Source organism: Apteryx mantelli, chromosome 1 (genome assembly GCF_036417845.1).
Source record: "Apteryx mantelli isolate bAptMan1 chromosome 1, bAptMan1.hap1, whole genome shotgun sequence".
NCBI classification, from domain to species: Eukaryota; Metazoa; Chordata; class Aves; order Apterygiformes; family Apterygidae; genus Apteryx; species Apteryx mantelli.
Genome location: NC_089978.1, coordinates 26954558 through 26972159, shown reverse-complemented (window position 1 = coordinate 26972159; position 17602 = coordinate 26954558). Strand labels below are relative to the sequence as shown.

At 40.5% G+C, this 17602-nt stretch overlaps 1 protein-coding gene across 4 annotated transcripts in view; it reads left to right on the top strand.

Annotated features, from left to right (window-relative positions):
• The window catches only part of STARD13 (StAR related lipid transfer domain containing 13), a 156904-nt gene that overhangs the window by 122906 nt on the left and 16396 nt on the right, over nt 1–17602 (top strand). For all 4 annotated transcript variants that reach the window (XM_067291156.1, XM_013962105.2, XM_067291162.1 and 1 more), the window contains 4 exons: nt 4669–4732; nt 9016–10394; nt 11810–11983; nt 14032–14191. In XM_067291156.1, coding sequence (XP_067147257.1) covers nt 4669–4732; nt 9016–10394; nt 11810–11983; nt 14032–14191 — 1777 coding nt within the window. The remainder of the gene's footprint in view (nt 1–4668; nt 4733–9015; nt 10395–11809; nt 11984–14031; nt 14192–17602) is intronic.

Here is a 17602-nt window from a genome sequence, read left to right as displayed (position 1 = left end):
TGCTTTGAAGTCAGTAGAAAGGCTCCCATTGATCTCAAGGAGAGTTAACTCACCTCATGTGAACATGTTTCCTGTGAAGTAGCTCAGCCTATTGCAGCAATAATAATAAGTGACAGGACTGGAAAATGACATAGTCTCTATCCACAAAACTGGTGGAGAAGGCATGTGGCCATGCGAGCTTCCCATTCCAGTCCTGCCCATACTGGGAGGACCCTTATTCAGTGTTGAGTCTTCTGCAGAGCCCAGCACAGGGAGTCAGATGTCCTTTTCACATATTCTACGGCACCAAAAGAAGCCTTCTGGGGGCATGCATCCTCTTTTTGCACCTAAGCTTGGCTAGGAATAATGATAAAACACAGAAATAGTGTAGTATTTCCCTCAGGGAAGAGCTTAGGGAGTCATAAAATGTGTTCCCTTGATCTGTAACAGAAGATGACCCAGTCTCCAGAGATAAGAGACACTGTGCTGTCCATGCCACCTCACCCCATTGGCCCTACTGCCTCCTGACAGAAAAGCTTCTGCATGGCCCTCCAGGGCCACTGGCTGCATTCCCCACCAGCAGCTTGGTAGCAGCTGCAGAACAGGTCCAGGGGAATTCATGGAGCTCAAAGTCACTCTAAAGCTGTCTTCAGAGTATCTGGATGGCTCTTTAAGCAGGGCAACAGGCCAGACACAAGGTTTCATAGTTAATAAAATTCTTCTTTGCAACAAGTTTGTGCTTATTTGTAAACACTGCTGGTGCTGTACAGTATGCAAAAGTTAGAGATTTCCTGCTCCTGAAGAACTTCCATCACAAGGGATAGCAAGTACACCACTGTGAGTGGGATTCAGAGCCCTAAATGCATGTATCTAATGCCATCTTAAATCTCCTAGGATATCCGAGACTTCCCCGGGGGCTGGCTGACACAGGACCTACAGCAGCTAAAGGCCAGACTTGATACTCTAGGGGATCTAAAATAGCACTAGACACTTCTACCTGGGCACCTGAATTACTCCTCTGATGTTTAAGTATTGTATCAGTGGACATCTTTCACATTCATGGCGTGGAGAAGAAATAAAGTTAACATCAGTGAAGCGCTTGCTATAGTAAATATTTTGCAGGCTTTTGCTGAATACTGCACAGCTTTCCAGACAAGCATTCAAAAGCATCCATAGATGATTTGTTTTCTTATACAGCCCACCTCTCCTGTGTTAAATACAGATGTAGTTTATTTTACTTTTTTTCTGCCTCTCCTTCAAGTTTAGGTTTTGTTAGAAACAGGCAGTCTTTTCCCATGTTTCTAAATAGCAACATAAAAGCGTAGGTAGCATCTCCATGGCTTCTCTCACTTGATTGGGACATCGGTGACAGCCATTTGTAGCCAGACACTTTTATTTTTTGTTTTTTGAAAGATTTGTTGAGGGCTTGGCTGTCAGTCATCTAACAACTATAAGCAGATGAGAAAAGCTTTCTGCCGCCACTGGCACATCACCAGGATATAGAAAGTTGAAACAGACTGGCTTTGATTGGAGTTGTTAGTACCAGGCAAGCTAACAAATCTGATCATTAGTTCTCTAATTTCACTGGCAAATCTTTTCACAGTATTGAAAAAGCCCCAGAAAGCATGCCGTTATTTTGTGGATGGATAAATTTACAAGCTGAGGTCGAGCCCCTGGCTCCCATTAAAAAGTAGTTCTGTTTTTGATGGAGTGGGTTCTTCGTAGAAAAAGCAGATTAGAAAGCAGTCGGGATAATGGTTTAGCTTTTTAAAGCTCCAGTCTAAGTAATGACATTCACTTTTAGAGAACTGACCTGTCAGTTCTCTACTGAAATGTTCTTGCTCTCTAATGCAGTTAGTGATTGCTTCAGATTGTTTTATTTGTTTGACCCTGTGATTTCTGCACCTTTCCACACTGAAGATGAGGCCCCTTTTTAGAAATGCCGTGACACGTTCTGCTTTGGCTGCACTTGCAGAGTTACCTGGGTGCAAACAGGGCAAAGTATAAGTCACTGGCTGCCACTTTCTCTTCTTCATGTTCCTAAAAGGCATTGTTTGTTCCTTTGCTTTTAGAAGGCATGCAACATTATATTGAATAAAAGAAGGTTTTCTGGCTCCTATATTTCAAATGTTTTCTTCTACATTTTCTCCTCAAGAACAACTGCAAACCAGCAATAAGCACAGGGCTATTTTATAAACCATTGAGAAAACAGTTGCATAAATCACCTGCTAGGGACCGTTGTCAAGACACAAGGCCCATATTGCAGTGCTGTTTTTCAGCAGATGTTTCTTCAGTGCTCATTCTCATAGAGGTGAGGGAGTTAGAAGTTAATGGCTTGATTTTCAGATTTGATGTGCAACTTCAAAGGAGGCAATGATTTTTCAGAATTTCTGAGTCTCTGGGCATGAATTTAGTCAACTCCTTTCTCCTGCTCAGCCTCACAGGGCATGTCCAGGAAGCACTTCCCCTTTCCTCGTCTGGCCAAACACCCCAGCCATGCTGTGATGCTGCAGTCAGACAAGATCCAACAGACATAGCCTTTCTCTCCCACTCTCTCAGAAAGAGAAAAGAAACCCAGCCCCGAGGCCCAGATGGGACCTCGGGGCAGTCCCAGATCTCAGTCACATTAACAGGGAACACAAACTAAGGGGACTCCACAGCATTCAGGTAAATCTAAGTGCCGCTGTAGAGACATCTAGATATGTTTTTAAAGGCTCATTTTGCAGAATAGATTGACTTATCCAGTTTAAAGGTGTGAGGACAGTGTTAGCAGCTTGATTTACATATGCAGACATGAGTGCTCTGACAGTCAACAAGCCCAGCAGTGGTGCACACAACAGCATGTGCATGTAGAAATGCTTCTACAAACTTGTCTCTCTAGCACAAGCCAACTAATACTAATAGGAGGTGCAGGAACTCAGATCTGGGCCTTTGGTTCACCTCTTGAAGGAAACTGTCTCCACGAATAGAAAGCTGAGTTGGAGTCCTTTGAAAATGCATCTGTGCCTCTGTATATTTGGATTCAGTATAGATATCCAAATTTAAACATTTTGTACTCAGAAGCACTGAACATTACTCAGCCAGGGCCCCAACAAAATGAAACTTTGGGTTGAGAAATTCCATGTTTGGGCAAAAGATGAGTTTTGCAATGATAGATATAATCCCTGAGGAGGAGGATTTGTGGGCAGAAGGCTGAAGATATAGTTACAGAACCACGAGGCCTGCAATTTATTACAAGGACGTTACTACCATGCATGTGGGGTGTGCTTGTGCATACATTACACTCACATTAATATGATGAACACAGGATTTTCTGATATGGCATAAATTTTTATCGGCTTGAGTTAGGGAAGAGTATTTTATCTGCAAATGAGGAGGTGTTATTTTGTGAGGGAAATTTTGTAAGGAAGATCCTCATTTGGTAGGCTGGTTCTTTTTAGGTGGTGGCAATTAGAAAGTATTTCTGACATTAGAACAAGTCCCAGGGAGGAGTATACTAATAATCTAATGTTCTAATGCTTTATGAGAGAATCTATTATTGACATGATGTTTTTTTCACATGCCCTTGAAATTTATCACATACATTTCAGATGTTGCCAGTTCTATAGATTTGCAGCCTCTCATCCTGGACCCAAAAGCAGAAGGGGAACCTCTTGCTGCAAAGAGGAGATACAGAAGACTTACAGAAGAGTATTGTGGATGCATGCCTCTCTAACTCTGCCCTTCCTCATTCTGAAATTCAGCCCTAAAACAGGAAAACATTTAAAGTTGAACATATTTAACTCTGAGCCTTTGTGTGCTTTTGGAAGATGGATGGTTTCATGAATCAGGACCTTAAAGTATAAATAAAAATGAAGCACTTATGATTAGCATAGTACTTTCATTATTAAAAGAGCACATTTTGCAGTGCTCTGACTCTCTCTGCACATGGATGCACATACACATGCAAATGTTCACTTTCCATGCTTATCAGATTGTCCTTTCAACCCAGTATCATCGTGGGATAGCCTTGGATTTAATGAGCAGAAGCCAAACAGAAATCCTTATAATATCATAACAAGAAAATCATAGTCTAAAATAACTAAACAGTGTTTATTTAAAGAAGATGTTAAATTTGTTGCATTTTGGGTGTGTTAATCTGTCTATAAGATCTATAGGTTTAGGGAAGGAACTATTGGCCATGAAGAAATAATTAACTAATTACTACAATCTCTCCTTTATGTCAGCTTTTTAAAGGAGGTACTAACTGCCTGAAGTGAGGCACTGAATCTGAAACTTACTTTTCCTTTTCTCTCTGCCAAGTGCTTTGAAATCCCTAGCATTTACATTAAATCATTTTATACTAATTATGTTACATTCCTGCAGAAGGCAACTTATCTCCTCACTCTCTGGTCATTTCCCCATCCATAAAAAGTGTTTTGTTTATATCTGTTTCCTTTGTTAAGTACTTAAATGTCTACTAATTAGAAAGCAATATATAAAAGCTGGCTATCAAGCAATGTGAAGGTAAGATGCCCTTTTAAAGCAGTGGTCTTATCGCCTGGAATAAAATAAACAGTATCGTTTTCTAAAGCTTGTTGTATGGAGTTAGGACCCTACAGGCAGATAAGAGAAAAGCTTTTGAAATTACGAAAAGTCGTGCCCTTTAATCACAGGCTGCTAATCTTTTGAATTTGCTTTACCCTGTAGACGACTGAACACACTGAACAAGTGCGCCTCAATGAAACTCGATGTGAACTTACAAAGAAAAAAGGTAAGAAAACGTCATGAAATGTGCTGGCTTTGTTCAGAGTTTTGTGATAAGAGCTCCCCAAATTAGGCTGTAAGTCAGTAATGCTCTTAAAAGTTAAGCATATTTGACTTTGAACATGTGTGTCAGCATTTTCTGGAAGGGCAAAAATTTGCTGAATCTTGAATATACAAAAAAAAAGAAAAAACTGACTAGTACAGCAGGAACAAAACTACGTGTGTTTAAAGGGCACATGCAGTATTTAAAACTTTATATGTGTGCAATTTAGTGGGTGAAAAGCCAGTGTATTTTCATTACACTGGCTTGTTTGCCAATGCCATGTGAGTACACAATGGAAAATCCTGCTAGGGAAAAGTGAAAGCTCCTCAAATGAAAACAATAGCTTTTCTTTATTTCTTGTACTGACTTATTCCCAGTTAAGAATATGAAGATAAACCCTGTCATCCTTACAAACTCCTGTGTAACATGGGAATTATTTGAGGCTTAAAGGGTTTCAGGGAGGAATGCAGAAACTGCCTATTGATTTTGAGAATTTTGTAACATGTCCAGTAGAACTGCTGAACGTTTGGTTTTCTAGTCACAAATTCCCCAAGGCTCTTCAGCAGTGTACAATGGTAATCGTTGACTCTGAGAAATCTTGGTATATGTTTTCCCTTCCTTAGAAAGTTTGTCTAATGCTTTTTGAAAACTACCTCTAAGAGTTGCATTTTTGGTATCATTGCAAATTCAGTCTATTTATACCCTATTCAGCACGTGAGGGAACTCAGACAAAAATGATTTAGTGTCTGGATAGTCTATCACCTTCTGCACATGCCCATTTGTTCTTCTATGTATGTAACCTCTTCAGCATGCATTTTGTCCATTCAGTGAAACCACAGGGATCCCATCTCTTCACAGCTTCAGACCTGATGGATTTTTGTGTCTTTGATAACTGCCAATACTTTCCACATCAAATACCCACATCACGCCTGACAGAATGAACAGTAAAATCCCCTAACTACAATGCTAACTTTATAATGTAGGCAGGCAGGCACTATAGGAAGAGACTAAGCTCATTCAGCAAGAGTGAACTCACTAAATCTATTGTATCATTGACCTGCTTGGAGTGATTTCCTTTTTGTTGCATGTGCATATGTACATGAGTTCAAGCAGAGAAACTGGAGCTGTACAAGGGACAGAATTGCAAAAAGCAACATACACATGAATGCTGATTGTCCTGTGGAAATTTTGTTTATATGTTAGTTCCTGTCCTTCTCTTCAACAAGTATTTTGGTTTTCTTGGGAGGTTTGTATGTTTGCTTGCTTGCTTGCTTCTTTGAGCTCCTGATTATATCAGGAAAAAAAGGGGAGAATTTTCTTGTTATCTTTGCCTTGACTAAAACTTGCTGCCACTCCTCACTGTTCTGAATGGATTGAAACCATCAGCTGTTCTCCTTGCAGAAGTCTGGTATTTTGCTATGGAAATGAGACTGTCCTACTTCACTACCTATTCAGTGGAACAGAAGCTAGTTGGGTCCATTACATGCATGAGGCCAGAGAGAACCAGAGCACAGAAAGAGGAAATGGCTGAGATTTGGGACAACAGATACAGAGAGGATGTGGGAGGGAGGAGGAGAGGCAGGAGAGAATGGTAATGAGAGAAAATGAAAGGTCAATGTAAAAGCTAGAAATTGGGGCTGGAATTGAACATTCACTCAAGTAAACCTTTTAATTGATACTATAGATACTGCCTAAAAAAAAAAAAAAATTATTTTTCATATTAACTGGAAATTTCAACAGAGAAAACCCTCTGTATTTTCTGACTGGTTCTTGGGCAGAATGTATGCCTGCCTGTGTTGTGGTTAGATGCACAGTTTGTTCAATACCAATACCCATTTCTGTTCATCTCTACCTACTTTAAAAAAAAATCTTAAAACTTATTTTCCTCTAAAAATAATTTAAAATAGATTCACCACAGAATTTATGTTTATTTCTGTCTTCTCCTATTCTCTGCTCTCCTTTTGGTGTTTTTCACAATGTTTCTAGCACTTGGGCTAGTTTAATCTATTCCAGCTTGTAGAAAATACAGGCTAAATCCTGTCAGTTCATACAGTAATGTCAGTGCAGCTACAGAGATTTGTGTCAGCCAAGAATCTTGTTTAGGGTCCTTTTAGTATATTGGGGAGGTACAATAAATAAAAACAAATATTTTTATCCTATTGGCTGGTGCCATCAGTGCTTCAGCAGCGGTATGCTTTGTAGATATAATTAACACTGCTAAATATTTAAAAGTACATGCCCTTGCGGTTTTTAAAATATCCACTTTGTGGCACTATAAAGACCACAGTAGATGGATTTTTAAGTGTCTGAGTGTGTGCAGTCCTCCTGCATATACTCATTCTAGCAGCAAACCATCAGGCTGAAGCAGAAGGTAGAGCTCTCTAGTATTCTGCTCTTTCCTGCAGACAAAATGACCAAAGTAGTATTAGCCATTTCTAGCTCCTTTCCTGCTGTTTCTCAAGCTGCTTAATTTTTTTCTGTAGCTAGCAGCAGAATTAAGGCATCCGTTCATTTCTATGAGCTAACATCAGCTGAAGAAGGACTGCACATCTCGACATAACACATAAACCAGCAGTGTCTAACCCCAAAATTGCTTGCTTCATGGCAATATTTTATTTTATAATTTGGACAAGACCTAAAACATCTGCCCAGCTTAAAGTGATAAACTGGCAAAAGCTTATGGTATTAGGGATACCTGACACACTACTGATCACAGTCTTCATCTTCTGAGGTTTAGCATTATTTAAGATTTGAAGGTTCTTTTAAAATTTGTTTTACATTTTTCAATTAGACAAGCCAGTGGAGATCTAGTCAGAGACAGAAGATAACTTTACCATCAAAACTTCATAGAAAAATATTTCTAATAATAGACCCTTAAAATGAGAATTTTTTCCAGTCCCAAAATAGTCTTTTTGGTTTAGCACCTCATTTTAGTCTGACAGCCTGTCATATTTTACTGCCTTCATACTGCTTCCAAGAATGTGAAGAGCTGTTTGGATGTCATGTAGGTGAAGTTAGTTTGTTCTGCCTTAAAACAAATGTACGGGAATAATGCAGTATAAACCCAGTTCAAAGTCAAGGGAAGGATACTCATTAGCAGCTGGGGGCTTCACATCCTTAGAGAACCGTGAGCTTGACAACTGTGCGCTTCATGCTGAAGATGTACTTTCTCGGTTGGGCAAACAGATGAGAAAAATGTCATAGGAGGAGCTTTTTTATCCATATTTTCTCATGGTAGGTGTTGTCTGCATTGCAGATTAACTCCTGGCACTGCATAAGCACAAAGCTGCGTGCCCAAGGCCAAGGGCTGGGGCCAGGAGACAGCCGGGGAGGGCTGCGGTGCTGCTTCTGCTGCACCTGGAAAGTGGGAGAAGATCTGGGATCATGGGGCAGCACCAGGGTTGTCGGTCCTGGGGTGCATCCTGCTGGCAAAGGCAATGAAGACAGAGGTTGCCCCTGCTGGAGGGCTCCCCTCAACTGTGGACACTTCTCCATAGGCACATGCTGGGCAGGACTAAGCCGTGCCTCTTCCCCTGCCCACTCCTCCCCAGCTGTCATCTGCCTTTGTCACCTTCCTTTGCCTTACCCCTCATCCACCCAAAGTAATACCTCCAAATATATAATTTTTTGCTGTTATTTTAAGCATTGTGGCCATGTGTCTGTAGTTAGGTCCCTGAAATATAAATGTTGTAAGATTTACATGATCTGTGAGGTTTATTGCTGGTATTGGAAATGTTTACTTACTTCTCACTGCAAAAGTAAGTGCATCACAGGATATTTACTGTCTTGGGTGCTTAAATGGCCCACATTGCTCTAGTTCCCAGCTACCTCCCAGTCTTTCTTGTGTGTATCTTAGCACCATCCCTGCAAGTCAGGATCCACCTACGAGCACCTTTCAAAACCTTCTCTTTATTCTGAACAGTCACTGTAGGCATCAGCCCTGCCCAGGTTAGCATATAGGCAAACCACCCCACCGAAGCCGAGAGGCGCTAATATGGCACAGCCAGTCCACTCGTGAACTCTATAACAAAGAGCAGGGATTTAGTCTTTACTCATTAACATGCTCACTGCAGTCTTTACAGTGAAATGATAAAGGCTGGAATGAAAGGATTGATGACCAATATCCCACAAGACTAGATGCATGGCGCCATTACCACCTGTTTCTCTCCTGAGCAGTACAGTCATTTCAATGCAAAATAATGAGTAAAAGCACCTGCCCTTGACATGTGCTACTTGCTGTTTTCCAGAGTGAAGATTCAGATGAGGAAGACCTCTGTGCTATCAGTAATAAATGGACTTTCCAAAGAACCAGCAGGCGATGGTCTCGAGTGGACAACATTGATGCTTTGTTTCACCGATCAGACAGACATGGGTCTTCTGGGGACATTAAAATGAAAAATACAACAAGCAGTGAGAGTGTCCTTACAGATCTGAGTGAACCTGAGGTCTCATCTATTCACAGTGAGAGCAGTGGGGGAAGTGACAACAGGAGTCAGTCCGGCATCAGCAGCGCTGTCAGGGAGATCTGCGACTGCTCTGGCCAGCATGATGTAGAAAACACACTTCTGCAAGACTCCACTTCATTAAGCACTGCCCTGGCCCCCAAGGACAACCTGAAGAATGAGAAACCAACACGAACAAAAGCAAAAACCTTTCTGAAACGCATGGAGACACTAAAAGCAAAAGGTGTGCATGGAAAGCTAAAAGGCTCAGGAAGAACAGGTCCTTTAGAGATAAGTGGACCTGTTCTTCAGTATGAGCCGAAATCTTTGAAAGACATGCACTGTGTACAGATAGTCAATGGCAATCTCCAAAACTTAGGACAAGATTCAGTCAAAAGAGGACTCTCCTTTTCTGCCAAATCCAGCAGCGACAGCAGTCAGTCCGAAAACAGCAGCAGTGGGGTGAGCACACCGTGTTTGAAGGAGCGCAAAGGTCATGAAGCAAACAAGAGAGGTGGGATGTACTTGGAGGACCTAGATGTTCTGGCAGGAACAGCCTTACGGCAAGTGGTAGACCAAAACCGAAAAAATGAATTTCATTCCCAAGAGAACTTGGTTGTGCATATTCCCAAGGACCACAAACCAGGGACCTTCCCAAAGGCACTTTCTATTGAAAGCCTTTCACCTACAGACAACAGTAATAATGTAAACTGGAGGACAGGCAGCATCTCTTTGGGAAAACAGAACTGCTCTTTTCCAAAAGAGGCTGGATTGATGGCTTGCTGTCCCAAAGAGAGCAGAGTTAGTATTTATGACAATGTGCCAGGTTCCCACTTGTATGCCAGTACTGGGGACCTCCTGGACTTAGAGAAAGATGTCCTTTTTCCTCATTTAGATGACATTTTGCAGCATGTCAATGGACTCCAGGAGGTGGTAGATGGCTGGTCAAAGAATGTTTTGCCAGGTCTGCCAGTTGATGACATGTCCATGAAGGAATCGCCATCATTGCCTTTCCAGTCACCCACACAGATCACACTTGATTTTGAAGGGAACTCCGTCTCTGACGGCCGGACCACACCAAGTGACATGGACAGAGATGGAACATCCCTGAATGAGTCAGAAGCCACTGGTGTTAGGGACAGGAGAGACTCTGGAGTGGGAGCATCTCTCACAAGGCCAAGCAGGTAGGTAACAAGATTCTGTACACAATTCCATCTTTCTTCTATTAACAAAATGATAAATTTTGAAATACAATATAATGAAGAAGAGGCTTTTGGCTTAGCCATCACAAAGTGTAGGATATCGCTATGGTTGCACTTGTCCTGTATGAGGAAGAGGACTTCTCAGGGCAAAGGAGTACTTCTGGGGAAGGGACATCTTCCTTTCGAAATTCTTATGTGGAATCAGAAACAGTGTAAATTAGGCCATATTTTTTTCTCCCGTGGTTCATCCTATTATAAAAGAAGACCCTGTATACATTACAGACAGTATGTATATGTCAGTAGCCTCATGCATGCTTTTATGCACTGATCTGCTTTAAAATTGTGGTCCTTTGTTCTCACAGAGAATTTCCCTACCCTCCCTCACTCCCTCACTCCCTTACACATCTGGATGAAATGATGATATACAATTAACTTGTTAATAAAAGTGGAAAGCAGGATTTTGTTAATAGTTTAGAAACCTGTTATGAAATAGAGGGATGAGTTCCAGCTGAGCACTGTTCTGGGTAAAGTACTTTCTTGATCTGTACTGTTGTGGGTAGGGTGAGTTCATATATGTGGAAGAAGTGAGAAAATACTTGGCCCTTTTTGATCTGGTGTCAGTCTTGTCACGTCCTCACACAAGATTCTGCTGTGCCATGGTTTACTTCCGCCCATGCTTGCTCATCACCATCACATGCAAGTGAACTCGAGGAAACTACTAAGTAAATAAGCAGTGCCAAAGTTTGTAGGATTTGAGCCAAAGTTCATGTTTAACAAAACAAGAAACTGAAATGAGTTGTTTCCAATATATCCAGTACATAGAGAAAGTTTATTGGGGTAAAGAGAAGATGAGAATAGCTCAATAGCCCTGTTGTTATGGTTCTTGCCTAAGAGACACAGCGTTCAAACCCTGCTACAAAAAAACCCTTCAACAATTTTATAACAGAGGGATTTAGAGAACGTCATCTCCAAATACCTTGGTGGTCAGGCTGGTCTCCTGGGAGGTGAGGGATCAGGCATCAAGTCCCAGTTCTGAGTCAGGGAGAGAATATTTGAATCTGAATCTCCCACATCCTGTTGGAAATGTGTGGGCTAAAGAACATAATAGGCAACGCTGCTTCCTTGTGTGCATAAAAAGGACCCACACCTCCTTTGAATCTAGCATAAAAAAATCAAAGCTTGGCCATTTCCAAAATTAAGAGATTCAAACTAAGCAAATTGTTTCATTTGCCTCCATGCTACATTTTCTTTCAGTTGACACACCATGAGCCATAAGTGTGTATATATATGTATGTTTGTTTATATATTGCCCAGTCTTTTCTCACAGTATACTACCTTTTTCTGCCTGGTTAAAACACTTAATTGTCTGAATTTCTATTGTTTTTTTTTTGCTAAAGGCGGTTACGGTGGCATAGTTTCCAAATCTCTCATTGCCTGAGCCACTCCATAGCATCACTTCACATCAGTAATCAGTCAGCAGCCCAACTGAATCTGCTACAAAAATTCTCTCTACTTCGTCTTACTGCCATCATGGAAAAATACTCCATGTCAAACAAGCATGGCTGGACCTGGTGAGTACAATAGATAACTGGAAAAGAGATACATTTAGAAGAAAGGAATTTCTCCTAATTTTATAATTCTAATTGTAAGTTCAATAAATAGAGTTAGGAGGAACAGTTTACTTTAACTGCAGAATTTGGAACTGTCCCTTTTAATCCACAGCTGCCTAGTGACTCAGTGGCAAAGTCAGAAATAGATCCTAGAGATCTGACCTCATTCCTGCACTCTAACAGTGAGACAACCCCAGCCTCTCTAACAACATTCAAGTTCCAGAAAAATAAACAGGAGTATGTGAGAGTGATTAAAAGGAGGAAATGTTTAAAATAAGTCTTCCCCAAAATTCATTTTGTGATTCAAAAAGAAACAGCTGCTGATAGTACTTCACATATTAAATATTGCCTTGTTTGTGCTTTAAAAGAATAGTTAGAACTGCATAAGAGGACTTTTCTCTAGAGATCAAAAGATGCAAGCTTTAGCCTAGGTCTGGATTTGTGTTACAGGCTGCTTGCAGACGTAACAGCTACCTGGGCACTCAGATTGTAGAGTTAAGGGCAGATGGACATGAAGGCTGGCAATGGGTCTCCTTTGAGTGCAACCAGCTACAGAAGCATTCCTGTTTAATAGTATGCTAACCCTGAGGGGCCATGTAGACTGAGGTATCCTGGAAAGTAGATAAGAGGTTATCAGTATCTGAGAAATAACCAAAAAGGTAATAGACACTTTCCTAAGTAATCAGAGACACTAAGTCCAAAAATAATATGACTTAACATTTGTATTGTGCTTTCCATGTTCAAAGTGCTTTGCCAATATCACACTGAATTATGCTGTGAGCTAGATAAGGCAAGTTTACTTTTAGAAATGAAAAAATAGATGTAAGGAACTGCATGTATGACCCATTTCAGTAACATCAGCCACTCCAAAAAGTTAGGAGTCTAGTCTGAGCCAGTCAGGTCAGCTGGTTCTGTTGTCAGTGGAAAAAGACAGGCAACCCCAAAGGCAACTTACTCTACTCAAGATAGAGGGGTTGGGTCACCCTCCAAAAGTGCCTCCCTCCAAAATGGGTATAGAGGCAGCTGGGACTGCTAACTCTTTCTAAATGTCCTTTACATAGCTAAAATTAAATAAGATGAACCCCCAGCCTGCTGTTCTCCTTTGGTGCAGTTCCTCTGGCTGTCTGTACTGAGATAAATCTCACCTTAACCAACTCCAAATAAGCAGACTAGAATATAGCAAATGGTAGATCCTGCTGTTTGTACAAAGGTTTTCCCTCCTGACAAATATTTCTTCAGTTTGTCTCTAAGGATTTATAAGCAGTGGGATTCTAAATAGCTGTAAAGTTGTATTCTGTACTCCTTCAGTAGGTCATTTAATCCAAGGTTTATCTCCTTCCTACACAGAAGAGAAAATCTTGATCATATTTGGGTCATATTCATCCATCTTTTTAATCCCACTGCAGTCATGACTCCCACAAAGGGAATCCAGTGTTCTCATTTGCACCATCAAATGGTGAGTTTGCAAACTCACCAGCTTCACTAAAGCAACTTAACTAGAAATCAGTTGGGTAACACCAGGGATCAACCTGGCACATAAGGATTTCCCAATATCATTTTTACTTTAAATTTTTAGGCAACAGAAATGCTAAATCATGAAACTGATAGTTTGAACAGATGAAAAATCTTTCAGCATGTTAGAGGACTGATCCTCCTTTTCTCTCAGTTACCTTCTCTGCTACACTTTGCTGTGCTTTTCCTTTGAGTTCCTAATGGATCTTTTAAACCACTTTGACTTCAGCTGGATGACAACTGAACAGTTTTCTTTTGTTAGAATGGATTGTTTTGCTATATCTTAGAGCCAGAGGCCATCTACCTATAAAAGTGGTCAAGAAAACCATAAATTGTACAGACTGTAAAGTGTCCATGTATCGTGCCTTTAACATTATTTGACCATCTTTATAAAACAGGAGGTCTTCCCAGCTACCAATTTCTCCCAGCACTGTTACTCAGAAAGACTGTGTAAATATTCTGATATTTTCTTGCAATCTGTTCATGTCGGTTTTCAGGTCTGTGCCAAAGTTCATGAAGAGGATGAAAGTCCCTGACTACAAGGACAAGAACGTCTTTGGTGTGCCTTTGATAGTTCATGTCCAGAGAACTGGACAGCCTCTTCCCCAGAGCATACAGCAAGCACTACGCTACTTACGCAGCACCTGTCTAGATCAGGTATGAACTTTACTCCAGGGACTTTATTGACTGTAAAGCTACCCTAAGCAAGCAGTGGTGAACCTTTCTAGTAGCAGAATAAGATTGCTATATCTCATGTTGTTCATATCAGTCCAAATCTCCTCTGGTGATTTGATACCTGGTACTAATACCAATGGTTTGCCATTTAGAGATTTGCATTCAGCTAATTTGTTGAATTCTTGTAGCTATAAGAGTCCTACTGATTTGTATACAATAGAATATGTCAAAGAATGAGGTGGAGTCTTCACATCTATTGAATCAGTCCTGGGAAGAGCTTAATACTCTGTTTTTGCTGATATCCACACTACTCACACTTGACTCTTGCTAGTGAGAGTTAAACACATTCATCATTTCACAAGATATGGTACAAAAGGTTTTATTTACTTGACAAAGAAAGAACTACCTAAGAATAGAGAGCAAACTCAGCAAAATATTCCAAGTGTTCTGTTGACAAAGCCAGATATACCCAGATAGAGTTAGGTCAGTGGGGTTCAATGGCAAAGCCATTACCGTATGTTTCCTTTTACAGTGTTGTTAGCTGCAGCAAGCCAATAGGGAGGTGTACATGCTCAAAGTATTTCAAACTTTTTGCTTCCCTTTAGCTACTGAGCAGGGACAAACCAATCATATTTTTACTGTTCTTCCCCTAAGGATAAGGATATGTATCCTTATGAACATAGGTCTGGGAGAAACCCTCTGGTTCACTGGCTTCAGTCCTCTACTGTTATTAGCATTATGTCATATGACCTCTTCTGTAATTGGTTTCAGATAGCTGTAGGCTCAAAAGGAGCAACCAGCATTTTACTCTAGAGACTTTTCTGCTTTCCTAGCTCTGTGCACACAAAAAGGGTGGAAGTGGTCTGTTCTGAATCTTTGCATTTCTCATCACTGTTCTGTTGCTGTTCAGGTTGTTGTGTTCAGTGACAGGCAACGTCCCCAAAACAGAAATCTAAAAATTAAACATCTTGCTGTGAGTCACTGCAGACTCCCTTTACAGCCAGTGGGAAGACATAGGCACTTCCCACCATTTCTCTCGTTTACTGTAAAAGTCAAGTATAGTAACCAGACCTTGACACCTAACTTGCAGATGTCTAAAATGAGGTAAGATGAATTCTGCCTACTGTATGTAGTGCGGGAGTTAAGAAGTTGGAAGAATAGCCTGTTGAGAATGTGTTAACAGTGGATGGAAGGGAAAGATGGATAGAGACGGTAGAAACAATGTATGCAGTAGCTAACACTTATGGTTATCTCTGTGGTAATCTGGGTTTGTGCATTGAATTGGAAAAAACATAGTGGAAAAAAAAAAAAGATGCAGCAGACCTGGAATCAGTGATGAAACTGGAAGAGAAGACACTTACCTAAGTATGAGGAACAGGAGATGCAAAGATAGGGATGGATTTGTCAGCTAAGTAGCAGAGCAATAGGGAAAAAGAGTAAAGAAAGGGGAAATAACTGCGGGAGAAAGTAAGGGGGAAGGAAAAACAGAAGAGAAGGAAAAAGCTATTAACAGATTTGACACAGTCAAAAGGAGCATCCATGGGCAGTCTCAGACAAGTATCTGCTCCAAGAGGAGGGTTTTAGTTGTTGGGAAGCATCAGAGCTACATGAAGTACCAGTTCAAGTCAGCTAAAGTGAAATTGGGGAAAAAAATTAAATAGAAGATAAAAAAGGAGAGGTACAGACTGGGAACATTGAAAATATGTTTCCACTCAGCTCTGGGCTGAAAACCTCCAGGTAATTCAGCTTCTTTGCTTGACAGTCACTCCCTTTGTTCCCATTTAATCTGAAGACTCATAATGCCTGGCTCAGAGGTCTGAGCAGCCTCCAGACTCCCCCAGCATCTTGTTTGTATATCTTTTCTGTGCATTGCAGAATTGTGCATTGCTGCTACTGCATACCCTTAGTAAAGTTCAGGTTGCTTTAAATCGTTATAAGGTCTGGCTCCCAGCATTGAGATGTCTAAGATGATATGAGGATCCTCACCATTATGTGTAGGATATATTATTCAGTTGCAGCTTGCAAAATAGAAACTGCTTTGCCTTTGTCAACTGCATGTTTACTTCTGTCATGCATCATATGGATGATTGCAGAGCAGATGATCCACAGCATGAGGAAAATAAAGAGACTGGGCCAAACTAGTCTCTGATATATCACTGGATTTGTAGTCCCGTTTTATTTACAGAATGAGTCTGTAATATTGCAGAACAGAACCTAAAACATCTCTATAAAGTGAAGAACTGTCTTCTTTTGATTAATTATGTATTTTTCCAAAAAAAGAAAAATAAGAATTTGAATAAATATCATTAAACAAAAAGGGAGATGATTGGGAGTAACAGAGTGATGTGCAACAGGAGATTGCTTTGATGAGATTTGATGTCTGACCTCTCAAACCAGACTGAGCTGTAAGCTTTTAAAGGTTCTTAATGTCAGCAAGGACACTTTCCATCAAAAGCAGAGCTGGGCTTTTTGCTATCACATTTATCTACCACATGACAGAATTTTATTTTTTGGATAGAATTAACATTGTCCTGTGTCTTCAGCACACAGGTAACTTAAGAGGAGAAATTATTTAAAAGGAAAAAGAGAAAGGGAAAGGGAAAAACAAATAAAAAGAGGCAGATGTTCTTTCTTGGGTTCTCTTGTCAAAACTAAGGAGAGCTTCACCTGTGAACAGAAATGCGATGCACCTGGATGTACACAGGGCAAGCTCCAGTTCTGTAATTCCTACATATATATTTAGATCATGAGCAACACTGAACTCATAAATAAAAGGACACAGAAGAACAGCAGCTCACAGCCACTGCTTTCAGTCTGGCATACTAGTTCATCCCCGTATAAGTGAATACGTCCTCTCACAGAACAGCATATAGTATGATTTATGTTATCTGTGTTATTAATATATGAGTTAACCTAAATGCCTTACAGATGAACATGGAAAGCATTCTAGAGAGGTAGTTCAGGATGAAGATAGACCTGAATAAACTCTGTGCTGGCAGAAGTAAGAGGAATAAGGATGAAAGGCATATTTCCTTGCCTTTGCATTTTTTTTTGTTGGTTGACTATGCCATGCAGTAAGCTGAACTGACAGTTAACAAGACAGCAGACGTGGAGGAACTAAAGTCTATAATTCAAAACCAGAAAAATGCCTTTTTATAGATCTTTCTCAATATTTCACCTTTTCCCCTGCAAAACTGAAGGAAAACAGTGCTAATATTTCCCAAATGAAACACTGTAAACTCACTTGGGAATAAATAAAGTGGTTCACGCTCAGGAATTCACCTCAGGGGAATTCCACTTATGAGAACTACTGTAAAAGGGCAGCACTGCTGTGAAGGCACTAAGGGGCCTCATTTTAAGAATTACCACTTCCTTTAGAATAGAAAGCAAACA